Source organism: Mchenga conophoros, linkage group LG10 (assembly GCF_057382185.1).
Source record: "Mchenga conophoros isolate Kocher_MC1m ecotype Shallow Benthic linkage group LG10, M_conophoros_male_GT1.1, whole genome shotgun sequence".
Classification (NCBI taxonomy): Eukaryota; Metazoa; Chordata; class Actinopteri; order Cichliformes; family Cichlidae; genus Mchenga; species Mchenga conophoros.
This window is the reverse complement of record NC_140535.1, coordinates 22,231,888-22,246,391: the sequence shown is the minus strand read 5'-3', so window position 1 is coordinate 22,246,391 and position 14,504 is coordinate 22,231,888. Positions and strand designations below refer to the sequence as shown.

The 14,504-nt window shown below is 40.5% G+C and overlaps 1 protein-coding gene across 3 annotated transcripts; it reads right to left on the bottom strand.

Annotated features, from left to right (window-relative positions):
* Nucleotides 1-9,918: 9,918 nt before the first annotated feature.
* LOC146565938 (sex-determining region Y protein-like) lies at nucleotides 9,919-13,569 on the bottom strand. 3 transcript variants are annotated; one of them, XM_085289378.1, is made up of 5 exons: nucleotides 13,137-13,563; nucleotides 12,909-13,043; nucleotides 11,551-11,790; nucleotides 11,245-11,449; nucleotides 9,919-10,222 (listed from the first exon to the last, which is right to left on the bottom strand). In XM_085289378.1, exons 1-5 carry the CDS (start codon nucleotides 13,330-13,332, stop codon nucleotides 9,982-9,984), a joined length of 1,017 nt encoding a protein of 338 aa, XP_085145504.1. In that variant the 5' UTR covers nucleotides 13,333-13,563; the 3' UTR covers nucleotides 9,919-9,981. The 3 variants fall into 3 exon arrangements, with proteins under 3 accessions (XP_085145504.1, XP_085145503.1, XP_085145505.1); XM_085289377.1 differs by having other exon boundaries at nucleotides 11,173-11,449; nucleotides 13,137-13,556; XM_085289379.1 differs by lacking the exon at nucleotides 11,551-11,790 and having other exon boundaries at nucleotides 11,173-11,449; nucleotides 13,137-13,569.
* Nucleotides 13,570-14,504: the final 935 nt, after the last annotated feature.

The window sequence follows — 14,504 nt, the reverse complement described above, 5'->3', positions numbered from 1 at the left end:
TGCCTGTGTTTTGTAGAAATTAACATGGTCTGTGCCTGTTCCAATAAATGGTGCCATTCTACCTCTTCATAGACATGGCCCAGGTCTGTCTCCCATTTTCTTTTTATCGACGCTTTGTTATGGTCAGATAACTTTTCATTGGTAATAGCATATATAGAAGATGCTATTCCTTTTATTGACTTCCATGGTTTGGTGCAAAGATGTGTTTCAAGAGGAGTTTCTTTTGGTATCTCGGGGAATAACCCTTTGGATTTCTCTTTGACCCAATCTCTTATTTGTAGGAATTTGAAGAAACTTTGTCCTGGGAGTTTGAATTTTTCCTTTAGTTGTTGAACGTCAATAAATGTATCATTATTGTATAAGTCGGCAACAGTTCGAATATTTCTGTCCTTCCATCCCCGCAATATTGGGTCAGCAATATGATGAGAGAGATCAGGGTTGCCCCATAGGGGTGTCCTTCTAAGAAAAGAGATATTTATTTTCAGAAGTGAGTGGGATTCGTGCCAGGCACAGAAGGTGTTTAATATTATCAAATTGTTTGTGAGCTTGGATAGACATTTTTTTGTACCTAAAAATAGAACATCTTTTAATAGTATGGGGTTCACCTCATGTTGTTCTATTGGAACCCATCGAACCTCACTCCTCTGCATGTAGCCAGATCCAAATTGATCGATACTGGGAGGCAAGATAATAGTTTGGTACTTTAGCAATCAGAAGTATTGTCTGAAGGCCAAGAAAGATGCCCAATGAATTAATTTTACCAAGTGGATCATTATGGTAACTTGATTGACCTTTGTTATTATTGTTTATTTATTTTTTATTTTATTTATTACAGACTGGACAGACATGACTGGGGGATGGGAAAGGGAGAAAGAAAGGGAGGGAAAGAAAAACAGAGAGGATGAGGGACAGTGAGAGAAGAGAAAAAAGAAGAAAACAAGCAAAAAGAGAGCAAAACAATATGGAGACCACAGCAATAACCTAGACAAGTGTAAGTAACAATAAATACTAAATAGTGAATGTTATTTTGCAGCACGCAAGACCGACAGCGCATGATGTGCTTTGAGGTAGCAGCCAAGAAAGATATAGTTTGTGTCTGTGATCACCCGTGTGTATACCTGTGTGCACACCTGTGTAGATGAGTGCGCTTGTATTCAAAAGGTTTCTCCATGTGAATTTCTGCTAGAGGTTGTGGGGAGCCATAGCTCTGCCCCCCAGGCCCCAGACATCCAGAAGCCCCCAGAGCACGAGAGCCCAAGGAGGACCATCGGAGGGGCAGCCGCGCCACCCTCCCGGAAAGAGCTGAGGAGAGCCCGAGATGTGGGGTCAGACTGAGGCCTGAGACTGAGCACCCTCCCACCCCCCAGAAGGGACCCAACTGAGCCACAGGCACCAGCCCCTGCCAAGCAGGCACCGGTAGTGAACCGGTACATACCTGAGCGCCCAGTCCTGGGCAGCAAGAACCATCAATGCACCGACGTCTGAGGGCACCTGAGCTGTTCCCAGATCGTCTAAGACCCCACCTGACACAGACACACACATACAGTGGGGCAAAAAAGTATTTAGTCAGCCACCGATTGTGCAAGTTCCCCCACCTAAAATGATGACAGAGGTCAGTAATTTGCGCCAGAGGTTGTTGGGGGAAAACTCTGTAAAAAACCCAGGAGAAATAAAGACACAATGAGACAAAGTTACTTTCTTTGCTAAACGTGTACACGGGTGAGCTGCTGAGAACAACTCACATCGTGAACAGAGGCTTGGCACTTTTTATAGGAAAGACAGTGAGAACAGGATAAGAAAATAATAAACAGATAAAATAAACAACTCCCAGTTCTCGTCAGCAGAGAGCTGGGAGAAAGCTGTGAGAGATAAAACAATCTAAAACAATATGTCCCAAAACAATATGTCTGCTGGGAAAGTCTAAAAGGATAATTCTAAACTAATCTAACCATAGACAAAGGGCATCTTTGTACATTTAAAAGAAGGTAAAGAAACATAGAATCATTTTTCCTGTAACAGAGGTACACTTCAACTGTGAGAGACAGAATGTGAAAAAAAAAAAAAAAAATCCATGAATCCACATGGTAGGATTTGTAAAGAATTTATTCATAAATCAGGGTGGAAAATAAGTATTTGGTCAATAACAAAAATACAACTCAATACTTTGTAACATAACCTTTGTTGGCAATAACAGAGGTCAAACGTTTACTATGGGTCTTTACCAGGTTTGCACACACAGTAGCTGGTATTTTGGCCCATTCCTCCATGCAGATCTTCTCGAGAGCAGTGATGTTTTGGGGCTGTCGCCGAGCAACACGGACTTTCAACTCCCGCCACAGATTTTCTGTGGGGTTGAGGTCTGGAGACTGGCTAGGCCACTCCAGGACTTTCAAATGCTTCTTACGGAGCCACTCCTTTGTTGCCCGGGCGGTGTGTTTTGGATCATTGTCATGTTGGAAGACCCAGCCTCGTTTCATCTTCAAAGTTCTCACTGATGGAAGGAGGTTTTGGCTCAAAATCTCACGATACATGGCCCCATTCATTCTGTCCTTAACACGGATCAGTCGTCCTGTCCCCTTGGCAGAAAAACAGCCCCATAGCATGATGTTTCCACCCCCATGCTTCACAGTAGGTATGGTGTTCTTGGGATGCAACTCAGTATTCTTCTTCCTCCAAACACGACGAGTTGAGTTTATACCAAAAAGTTCTACTTTGGTTTCATCTGACCACATGACATTCTCCCAATCCTCTGCTGTATCATCCATGTGCTCTCTGGCAAACTTCAGACGGGCCTGGACATGCACTGGCTTCAGCAGCGGAACACGTCTGGCACTGCGGGATTTGATTCCCTGCCGTTGTAGTGTGTTACTGATGGTGACCTTTGTTACTTTGGTCCCAGCTCTCTGCAGGTCATTCACCAGGTCCCCCTGTGTGGTTCTGGGATCTTTGCTCACCGTTCTCATGATCATTTTGACCCCACGGGATGAGATCTTGCGTGGAGCCCCAGATCGAGGGAGATTATCAGTGGTCTTGTATGTCTTCCATTTTCTGATGATTGCTCCTACAGTTGATTTGCAGTTGCTAATATATATTGTAATATATCTATATCACTAAAGCACTTCTGGATGGATGCAAACTGCATTTCGTTGCCCTGTACCTGTGCATGTGCAATGACAATAAAGTTGAATTCTATTCTATTCTATTCTATTTTTTCACACCAAGCTGCTTGCCTATTGTAGATTCACTCTTCCCAGTCTGGTGCAGGTCTACAATACTTTTCCTGGTGTCCTTCGAAAGCTCTTTGGTCTTGGCCATGGCGGAGTTTGGAGTCTGACTGTTTGAGGCTGTGGACAGGTGTCTTTTATACAGATGATGAGTTCAAACAGGTGCCATTCATACAGGTAACGAGTGGGGGACAGAAAAGCTTCTTACAGAGGACGTTACAGGTCTGTGAGAGCCAGAGATTTTCCTTGTTTGAGGTGACCAAATACTTATTTTCCACCCTAATTTACGAATAAATTCTTTACAAATCCTACCATGTGAATTCATGGATTTTTTTTCACATTCTGTCTCTCACAGTTGAAGTGTACCTCTGGTGCAAATTACTGACCTCTGTCATCATTTTAGGTGGGGGAACTTGCACAATCGGTGGCTGACTAAATACTTTTTTGCCCCACTGTACACAAACATGCATTCCCACCCTCATGCACACATATATAAATACTCGACAATCGCCCAACATGGAGACAAACAGAAATGGACACTGTACTCACACTCCCCACACATACTCTATACCCCAGGAGATGTTATCCTTTTCCCTGGGGAAGAGAAAAACAGTCCTGCAGCACCCGGGAGGCCCAGCATCCCAGACTCCGACCAGAAGGCCCCTGCCCCGACTAGCAAACAGCAAGTCTGCTAGTCTGCAGCATTCAGATCCACCCCAAAAATTGTTCAGTGCTCAGAGAAACTGCACTACCCAAGAGCTGCATCTGAGACCGAAGTGGAGGTTTGGCCATAATACACAGCAGTACCTTCAGCAAGAATCAAACACCTCAAACCAAATGTCAACTATGCTGGTTCAAGGGTGGTGATTTTTTCAAAAAGAGCTTGTTCTGCAGCCACAAGAGATAGTCACCTTGCAGCTGACAAACTCCTCTGCATGACAAAGTTTTCTAGAGTCAAATGTGAGGCTGTTTGTCTGACAGCTAAAGCTACTCCTAAATTAGGCCATGCAACAGGATAATGACCCCAAGTACAGAAGCAAATGTAATACTAAAGAGTATATATTTTCATTATAGTCAACAAAAATTGGGACTAAAATCTGGATTTAGTTACATGGAAACATCTTGTTTATTTTGTGCCATGTACTGTCACATATGCTAAGCCTAATTACACAATGATTGCCTGAGCCTGTTCTTGTTAAATGATGAAAAACTCAAAGGCACTTTTGGGCAGTGGATCTGTGTGAAATCAGCAGCTTGCAAAACTAAATCAAAATGTGTGCTATTGATTCTAAAAATAGAAATCACAATAAAGTTCAACATTTACTAAAACCGCCATTCAATCATCTGAGAATCTTTACTCATGAAATTATAATGGTTAGATGAATTTATATGCAGTGATTTACTGATCAATGATAAAAGGGGAGATTTATGCAATAACGAAGACTGTCATGAAAAGTATTTGGCATCTGATCTCCTGTAACCTGCAGAGCTAAGCTGTTTTACCAGCTCTGCTCTCTGATTTTTCTTTTTTCTTTTATGAAAAAACATAAGTTGTCAAAGTTATTTGTTTGCAAATGTATTTCAGAAATATCGACATACTTTTTTTTAATCAGCAGAAACTTTATGTCAGTAGTGCAAAATCCTGCACTGATCTGACCTAATTTCTTCCTCATCCTGATTCCTGACCTGGGAAGGGAGAGAAATATTTGTTTTTGTTTGTCTTCTTGTTTTATTTAATTCCTTGTGGGATTTGGATCCAACACGTAAAGTATGTATATTATGCACACACACAAACACACACACATTTCTTGTATTCTTGAATAAAGACATTGATTTGACACATTTAATTAGCAGCCAATTGTTTTTATTGTTCAATTATTAATAAAAAAGAAAAGGTGGGGGTGGGGGGATGTAAAGAAGAGCGTAAAGTTGGAAAATTAAGCTGGAACAGAGGTGGGGGAAGAAGAGATGGCATCGACAGTAGTGAAAGAAGGAGTGTTCTTCCTCCAGAAGAAGCGGAAGCGTTTTTTCTTTTTCTCCAGCTGCTTTTCCACGAGCACCTTTTTCTCGAGGATGAGGATTTTCAACTCCTCGATTGTTTCTGTGTTTTGCTTCTGCAGCTTATTGAGAATGTAGAATGTAGACCAATAGTACTTTAAGGTTGGTCAGGTTCTTGACAGGTTGTTGTCATACCTAAAGGGTAAAAGTTTTTATGTTTCAATTAGTAATTTTAGAGCTGCAGAATGAAACCAGGTGTTCCTCAAGGGTCAATTCTGGGTCCAGTACTCTTTACACATCCCAAACCTGACAGGAAAAATGGATGCCCCTCCTTGATCCTGCTTCTGCTGGAGGTTTCTTCCTGTTAGAAGGGAGTTTTTCTTTCTTACTGTTGCAAAGTGCTTGCTCATGGAGGGGTCATCTGATTGTTGTGGTTTTCTGTGTATTATTGTAGGTTCTTGACCTTATAATATAGAGCACCTTGAAGCAAATGCTTTTGTGAATTCGGTGCCTCAAGGCACTTTCAAAAACTGTGAAATCATATAAAACAATATATAAATCAGGTTATGACTATTTGCAGGATCACCCGAATCATCAGTGGGCCCACACACACACACACACACACACACACACACACACACACACAGAGAAATTTTAAATTTTACCATATTTCTGCAATACTGAAGCCACTTCACAGGCTCTCGATGTAGAATTACCTTTAAAATACTTCTATTACTTCATGAAGCAGCTTTCAGTGGTTTGGCTCCCCTCACAACATCTCTAATTTGATCATTGTCTATAACCTGATTAGACTTCTCAGGCTATTGGGTGCAGAGCTTTTACAGTTTTTTACAGACGCTAGGACACATTTCTCAATACTTAGGTCACTTTTGCAAAACTCCTCACACAGTGAGCACAACAGAAGTCTATGTGGGCTAAACTGAGGATCAGTTATCATTGTTTTGGCACAAAATGCATTCAATGACTAAATCTCTCAAATTTCATGAATTATTTTCTCACTCAGACACAACTGCCAAAAATCTTTGTACATACAGGACATTTTGCATATACTTACATACTGTTTTCAAAACTGTTAAACTTATGGCCAAAACAATAACACAATGCAAAACTGAATAAGACAGCAAAATCCAACAGCAATATATTATTGAAACATATTTTAAATCTAAAAATGCAGTTTAATCAGCCACAGCTGATTCTCATTGTAGATGAACATCTACACAGGTGTTACTCCTTCAATTTTTCAACTCCTTCAATTCTGGCATCCCAGAAGATTATTTCCTAGGTGTATTGCCCTAGATGACATAAGATGTGATGTGGATGGGAACCTGTGGCCAAATGGAGAAGACCGAGTAGATTAGCATTACTATTGTATAGTATCAGTGGATGGTGTGTATACAAATTCTTGTATTTTGGGATTACTTAGTGCAAAAAAATAAAAATACATAAACCAATATTACAGTTTTTGCCCGTTGCCTGAACACATTTTGCAAAACTTTGCTCATTGTGCCAAAACCCTAAACACAAGTAAACATGACACAACACTGGGAAATATACCATTCACATCTGCACCAAATTGAAACTCTACTCTCAAAACCTAAACTCTGCTATCAAAACCTAACATTCCTTTGTCAAAATGTAACTCTGTTGACAAAATGACACATACTTGCATCATATGCAAACACCTACAGAGCAGGGGGAACACACTAGTCTACTTTATATAAAGCACTGCAGTCTTTGATTTCCATTGTTCATTCAGAAGGCATATTTTCAGGAGACACATTTGCAAACAACCAAAAAAGCAAATAGGCCTACTCAATATTGTACATTGCAGTACCATGAATTCAGATAAAGAAAAAAAAAAACAAAAAAAAAACAACCCATAATACAGTAATAGAAAAAACACTATACTGTAAACAAAAAATCATGACAATTGTGCATACGTGGGCTCATGGATCCCGCCGTCTGTTGGGGTCTGGCCACAGGACCTCATCAACATTGCAAGCAATGTCTTCTCCCGCTAGGCACCGGGGAAAATATCCTCTTCCATGTCAAAACCATCCATGGATTGCTGTCACCTGAATGTCGCCGCAGGCCTGTTCCATTGCCTGCAGAAGAGGCATGCAGGCATGTAGTTGGCGGTCATATACACGCCATCTCCAAGCCGAAAAAAATTCCTCTATAGGGTTTAAAAATGGTGAGTAAGGGGGCAAGCATACCACTTCAAGTTGACTGTGGTTGGCGAACCAGGCCTGGACCAGAGCAGCCCGATGGAAACTGACATTATCCCATATCACCACAAACCTGGGCTGATCTGGTCTATTCTGTACAACTATATCATGGAGATCTAGAAATGTGAGTATATGTTGGCTATTGTATGGACCTAGTTTTGCATGATGATGCAGAAGCCGTCGAAGGCTTATGGCGGCACACAATGTGATATTTCCCCCGCGCTGCCCTGGAACGTGCACAATTGCCCTTTGGCCAATTACATTACGACCCCGTCGTCTTGTTTTGCACAGGTCGAATCCAGCTTCATCAATGAAAATGAATTCATGAGGCTGTGCAGCTCCATCCATGGCCAAGATTCTCTGTAAAAAAAAAAAAAAAAAAAAAAAAAAAAAAAAAGAGAGAACATATTACTGTACTACAGTGCTACACATACAGAACCCTCACCCCATCACACGGGTACCTGTGTAGCTCTCAGAATGTATTCATGTGGTACTGATATGGTACATATTCAGCTCGAAGTCCTTTGACCCTGTCACTGTTCCTCTCAAATGGTACTCTGTAGAGTTGCTTCATGGTGATGCTGTGTTTTCCCAAGATGCGTCTGATGGTGGTGATGCTCACATGGTTTATGTTGTTGAACACTTGCCTGTCTGCAAGTATTTGCTTTCGTAGCTGGTGGAGACGGATAGCATTGTCTGCCCTCACTAGGTCCACAACGGCAAGTTCCTGCCGTTGTGTGAACAGGCGTTGGCGTCCTCCCCCAGAAGGTCTTCGAGTCATTCTAGAGAAATACAACCACATATTGTCATCGGTTTGCTTATTTTTCTTACAGTACTTTACTGTATATACTGTATCATCCACTGTACAACACTGTACTTCAATATAAGTAATCATGGTATGTTTCACAGAAACTACCACTTTGGCTGCAAAAGGAGCATTAGCACCCTGCAATACCCTGTACACTTGATATGGTAACTGTAGAACAGTACTATAAAAACCATCTGAGTAGAGTAGAAGGCAGTGAGATGAAGACAGACCTGTTTTCTAGTCGGAATTTTCTTATTACAGATGCCACTGTGAAACGGCTTAGATGTGGGTGGACTCTCTGCCCAGCTTCCCTCATAGTCAGGCCGTGGTTGATGACATGGTCCACCAAAGTTGCTCTTATATCATCAGAAATATGGGTCCGTGCATGGCCTCTTTGACCTCCTCCTCCTCTTCCTCTTGCTCTCCCTCCATCCATGCTTGCAAAGTTCTTGAAATGGCTAAACTGAGGGCTTTTTGTGGTTGGCTAATTGGTGTTCAGTTTTGCAAGTAAGTGCCTTCAGGTGTATATTTGAGTGGTTGCAATTACCCGATGTGTTTTGTATTTTGGATACATGTGTTTTCCAAATGGCACCCTGAAATTTCATTTTTGAACGAAGTGTCTTATGTATGAAATAGAGTGTAGTATGCAGGACCATGTGTGTTGCATAAAGGAGTAAGTGTGTTGCATAATTGCAACCAGAGTGCAAAGCAGCACTTTTGTTTAAGGTATGGGTACATGTGTTTGAGGTATGGTAACAAAAGCTTCAAGTTGTGTTACTTTAGTCTAAGCATGGGTTTATAGTGTTCAAGCAACGAGCAAAAACTGTAACGAATTCTGCATGATGTCTGATTCATTCCAGTAACATATATTGAAATTATAAACAGAGATGTGTCCTTGTTTTACACAAGAAAACACTGTGTAATGCTACATGTTTTTAGTGTTTTTTAGGTCATTGTTTTGTGGGTGACAAAGTGTGTTTGTCGGCTGTCAACCTTTGCTAGTGTTCTGGAAGAATGAGTTTATTTGAGACCTGAATAAAGTGTTTTGGTAGTTGTAGTGCATTTTGAATGTGAAATGAACTGCTTTGCCAAGCTGAAGGTCAGTTAGGAGAATTGTGTGAAGAGTTTTGCGAAAGTGACCTAAGTATTGTGAAATGTGTCCTAGCGGCTGTAAAAAACTAACTGTTTCCAGAATCACATCCAGGTATGCCAAGAGGGCTTTCAGTTATTGTGGTCCCATTCCTTGGAACAAGCTGCCTGACCTGAGGTCCATTATAACAGCTGTGTGTTTATGTGTGACCGTTAAGATTATTTTTTTGTAAAGTGGTTTTACTTTTATTATTTGGAATGCCTTAAGACATTGTAGTTTTTATCTTCTATGTTAAGCACATTGAGCTTTCATGTAATGAAATAGGTATATAATGAAATGTTTCAAGAAGAATTGCTGATTTACTAATTGCAGCAGATTACACTGCTGTTTGAAGCATGTGTGCAGTCAACATCATTCATTCTGTGTTTCTGCTGTTAGTTTACATCAGTAGCAATAAAAAAAAGCACTATTTCTTTTTGTGTTGTGGAGTGCTCTAAATACATGACAACAGCTAAACAAAAAGTAGAATAAAAATGAATAAACTATTAATATGCGAAAAATGTATATTTGATTTGCTCAAATGCAAATCAGCCAGTGTGTGCTGAACATCTCCTAGAACAGTCCAACCACGTCGATGTCCCCCTCAGATTTGTTCGCCTCGTTTCTGTTTGAAGACAGCTGCTGATTGGTGAGGATGCTGGGCTGTGTGTGGCTCTCTAATGTGAATGAACCACTGAGGACTTTCTCAGTGCTGTTAGGCTGCTGCGCTGTTTCCCCGCTGAGGGAGGCTGGAACAATCTGGCCTGTCTGCGGGTGAATGCAGTGGTGAGCCCTCCCTTCTTCCATGGAGCTCCTTGGATTTGGACATATAGAGAAAAGCCATACATAAAGACATGGAAAGGTAATTATTAGAAAATGTGACAGTGAAATAAAATGTCCAGTAACTGCCAACTATGAGAATCTTTACATTCTGTTAAAGCTCTAATATTACATTTATGCACCATCTATTGCCCAAAGAGCCCTGACCTGTCCAGAGCAATGATAACGGACCTGCTGGGTGACCTGGGGTGTCTGGATGAGTAACACTAACTGCAGCTTGTTTGCGAGCAGCTTTTGCACACACTACCATTGTCTCTTACTAGGATGGTAAAAGTGGTGACTGGTTTGGGTGAGGGTGCTTGATCAGGTTGGGCTATGGGGAGTTGCTACATGTCAAAACTACATTCAGACAGATGCAAGGGATCAAACTTCATCTGTCCGTGCGTCTTTTGTTGTGGCTGCTTGGTGTAACACTAATGTACAATATGTTGATTAAAAATAAATAAATTGCCTGACATAAGAACTCCTGACTGATATAAGACTTAATCAAGTCGAAACCCTATAGTGCTGAAAAATGAAGGCAAAAAAATGCATTTCCTTTAGTGGTAACTAGGGGTTGCTTCCAAAAGCAAGTTGATGGCCATAGACAGCCATGTTAAAATATCCAACTAAGCGACATTAAAAAGCATATTTACAGCCTCATAGAAAAACTGGCTTATGATCTAAGGATCGATTTGTGGGAACTTTTTGATAACTCAGGATACAGGAGTTAGCGGCATGGTCGCTTTGATCGACAGGCCTGCTGCCATGATTAACGATTTCCACGTGTCTCCGAGGTCTCAACTCAATAAACGGTGTCACTGAATTGGACTTCTCTGTGACGTTTATGCTGTTGGTGTATTGCCGCAAGATTAATGTGTTCGTGAGTTATGTAGTGCTTAAAAGTCTGAGTTTTCTGTGTCATGAAAGTGGCTCTCTCTTTACCTGGCTAAATCAATATGGTAACTCAGACTGGACACATAGGGGACAGGTAGTAGGTAGTAGGGATTATAGTACACTTTGTAGGAGACAGCGGGTGCCGAAGATATGATGGGGACCGGGCATATGGGCTGAACTGAACACAGTGTTGTCTTTTCTTGTGGGAAAAAGGGGGGAAAACTAGACTGGTGCTCCCCCCTGTCCTGTGTAGCTTCCTGTCCTGTGTATTTCACTGGGTTGAAATATTCTCTGTGCTTCCTCTTTCTGGGTTGATACCCGTAATCTGGCATGATGAAACAAAGACAAGTGTTAATGGAAAACAGATCCACTTTTACTCTGCAATAAATGTTTACAATCATGTAGTCTAGGGTTTTTGCTTCATACCAGGAAATTGGTGACTATGGATGTTTTTCAGTTTATGAGCCACTTGAAAGTAGGGCTCCTTCTGTTCCTTGCTAAGCTTGGACCACTCCAACCCGAGCTGAATGCTAATGTTTTTAAAACTGCCTCTTGTCATGGTTTTCTGCAGGACCTTGCGGTGTATGCGAGTCCACACCATGAAAGCATTCAGTGGCCGTTTAATGTGTCCAGTTGCGTCTCTGCCAGTCTGCATTTGCTTTATGTCTGTGGGAGACATAAACGTTGTGTAACTATATTACTGGCAATTTTTGTTAATTTTCTCTTGAATTTTTTATAAATATTTTTAGAATGTTTTTTTTAACCTTTAAACACACTCCCAATAGAGTAAAAGCATACCTGGATAGAAAAACACACAGTCAAACACTTTAATTGATGGACTGGCCTCCCTACACCCGCTTCGGATGTTCACTAGCACCCAGATGTCAGTATTATTGAAGCAGTGTAGGATCATTTGACAGAGAACTAAACAAGCAGCCAACATCCAAAGAGGGCCTTTGGATGTCCATCAAGATGCCTGAACTATTCCCAAAGACTACTTAAAGAAATTATATGAAAAGCTTGGCTATGAGAGTTCAGGCTGTGTTGCAGAATAAAGGTGGTCATACCAAATATCGACTTTTAAGCTCACTGAAATTGTACAAACTCAGTTTTTCCCTTATGTAGTTCCATGTATGTCTGCACGTTTCAATAAATTGCTGCACCTAATTTCCTTTTTTCTGGCAAAATATAATAAAAATGAGGGATGACTAAAGACTTTTGCATCATACTGTAATAACATGCAGAAAGGCCAGGAGTTTGTGATTTTGATTTCATAAATGATTCCTGTTTTCACTTAAAAAGTTAAGATCTTGAAATTCTTCCATACATACCGTTACTTTTCACCTAGTATATCATAATTGAGGTTAATTCCTTGTTGGGTTGTTAATATAGATTCTACCTACCACTATACTTAAAGTGACATTTACATTAATGGATCAATAATTATGATCCAACAATATCATGGACATGGGTCTGTATAATAAATGGTGGTACTTTTACTTTAGATAGTTCAAGTACATTCTGATACTAAAACAGTTTGTATTATTACTTAGTACTTGTATTATTACTGTTTGTAGTATTAGTAATACTTTCACTTAAAAGTTATAAATACTTGTTTCACTACTTTTTAAAACAGTTATTCATTTTTTTTATTCATAAGAAGACACGCAATACCTTGTGCTGGTCCATCACATTGAAAAAGTCCTGAAAACACTCCTGCATACACGTTTATTTAATACAAATACGATTTAGCAGGCTATGTTAACAGCTACTACGTATGATACCTTCCTCTGTTGGTTGGATGGTAAAACAGACAGCCGGAATATCATCTCCCTGTGTGGGCGAGGTTCGGGCGAAGTGGTCGGGTTCCTCCTTCAAATATCCACCAACTCCACAACCCTGAAACATCCCATTGTTACCTGAAAAGGGATCATTCGTTCACCACCTTTTCTAACCTAGTCATAATTTTTGATACTCATTTGGAGGTGGATACTTTTTCTCTCGTAACTTACCTTTTTCAACTGAGGCCAAACTGGTCTTGTTTCTGGGAGTAGTTGGCCCGCTGATCCCGCTCTGGTGTCCCTCTTTTTTGACTGGACAATCCCGAAAGGTCTCTTGACCCGGGCTGACACTTAGCCACGGGTGTCTAGAACTACCTTCTTCAGCCTCTTCTTCCTCTTGTTTTATCCTTTTGGAGTTGGTTTCCATTGTGAGACTGTTGTAGCGATTATTTTGGAAGAGTCTCTGTGTGTTGTGCGTGTTTTTAATTGCGTGTGAACGAATTCAAAACCGTTAGTTGCCAAACGGGGACGTTACGCAGCGCGAGATCTGAACGTTGAATGCTAATGTGTTTGTAAAATGGGTTTTAAGAGTTTTACAGAGAGAAAGATGATGCGATAATTAAAAATAGCTACTTTTACACCATTCTGCAAGTTATAAGGTTAAAAACTATTTCAAACATGTCTGGAAATGTACAGAACTATGAAAAAGTCTCGAGTCTCGAGGGACCCTTGATTCCTTTATTTATTTAATTTTCAGGAAAATTGGAAACAGGTGTAACGAATTACTGCAACATGTGCTAACATGCATGGAAATACCGTTTTAAGGGGGGAAAACAGAGTTTGTACAATTTTAATGAGCTTCAAAGTGAATATTTGGACCGACACCTTTATTCTTTGTTACAGACTGAACTCTCTTTTCCGAACTTCTTGAAGGAAATTCAAAGCGCTTCTTTGGATGTTGACTGGCTTTTGTTCTGTTCTCTGTCCATGCGATCCCACACCGTTTCAGTAATGTTGAGGTCTGGGCTCTGGGGAGGCTAATTTATGACTGATATTGCTCTATTATGTTTTTTTCTATTCAGATATGCTTTTACTGCAGGGACAGTGTTTGAGATCAAAGTCATGTTAAAAAAAATGTAGTTGTTGCCAATCAGATGCTTTACAGATTGTTAGGTGGACCTAAATCTGATGGTACATTTCTGTGTTCATAATTCCCTCAATTCCCTCCTTTCTCTGTACATATTGATGATTTGGACATCAAATTTTGATTCAACACACCATAACGCCTTCAGGCGACTTTTGTTGTGATTTGGCACTATATAAATAAAATTGAATTGAATTAAAATCTTTTCTTATAGCACTATGTAAGAACCAGTTCACTTACCACTGAAACCATTTCTGATGAGGCTTCAGTGAACAGTAGACAGATCAATGAAATCCATCTCTGTGGATATGGTTCTGTCTGAGGTTTTTACTGGATTTTATTAGGCACAACATTTCTTTGGTTCCCAACTTTTCCTCAAATCTTAAGAACTCACCGTTTACCATACTGAGGTATGCCAAGTTGTTGGTTTTTAGCTCTTTGGGAATCACCTTGTT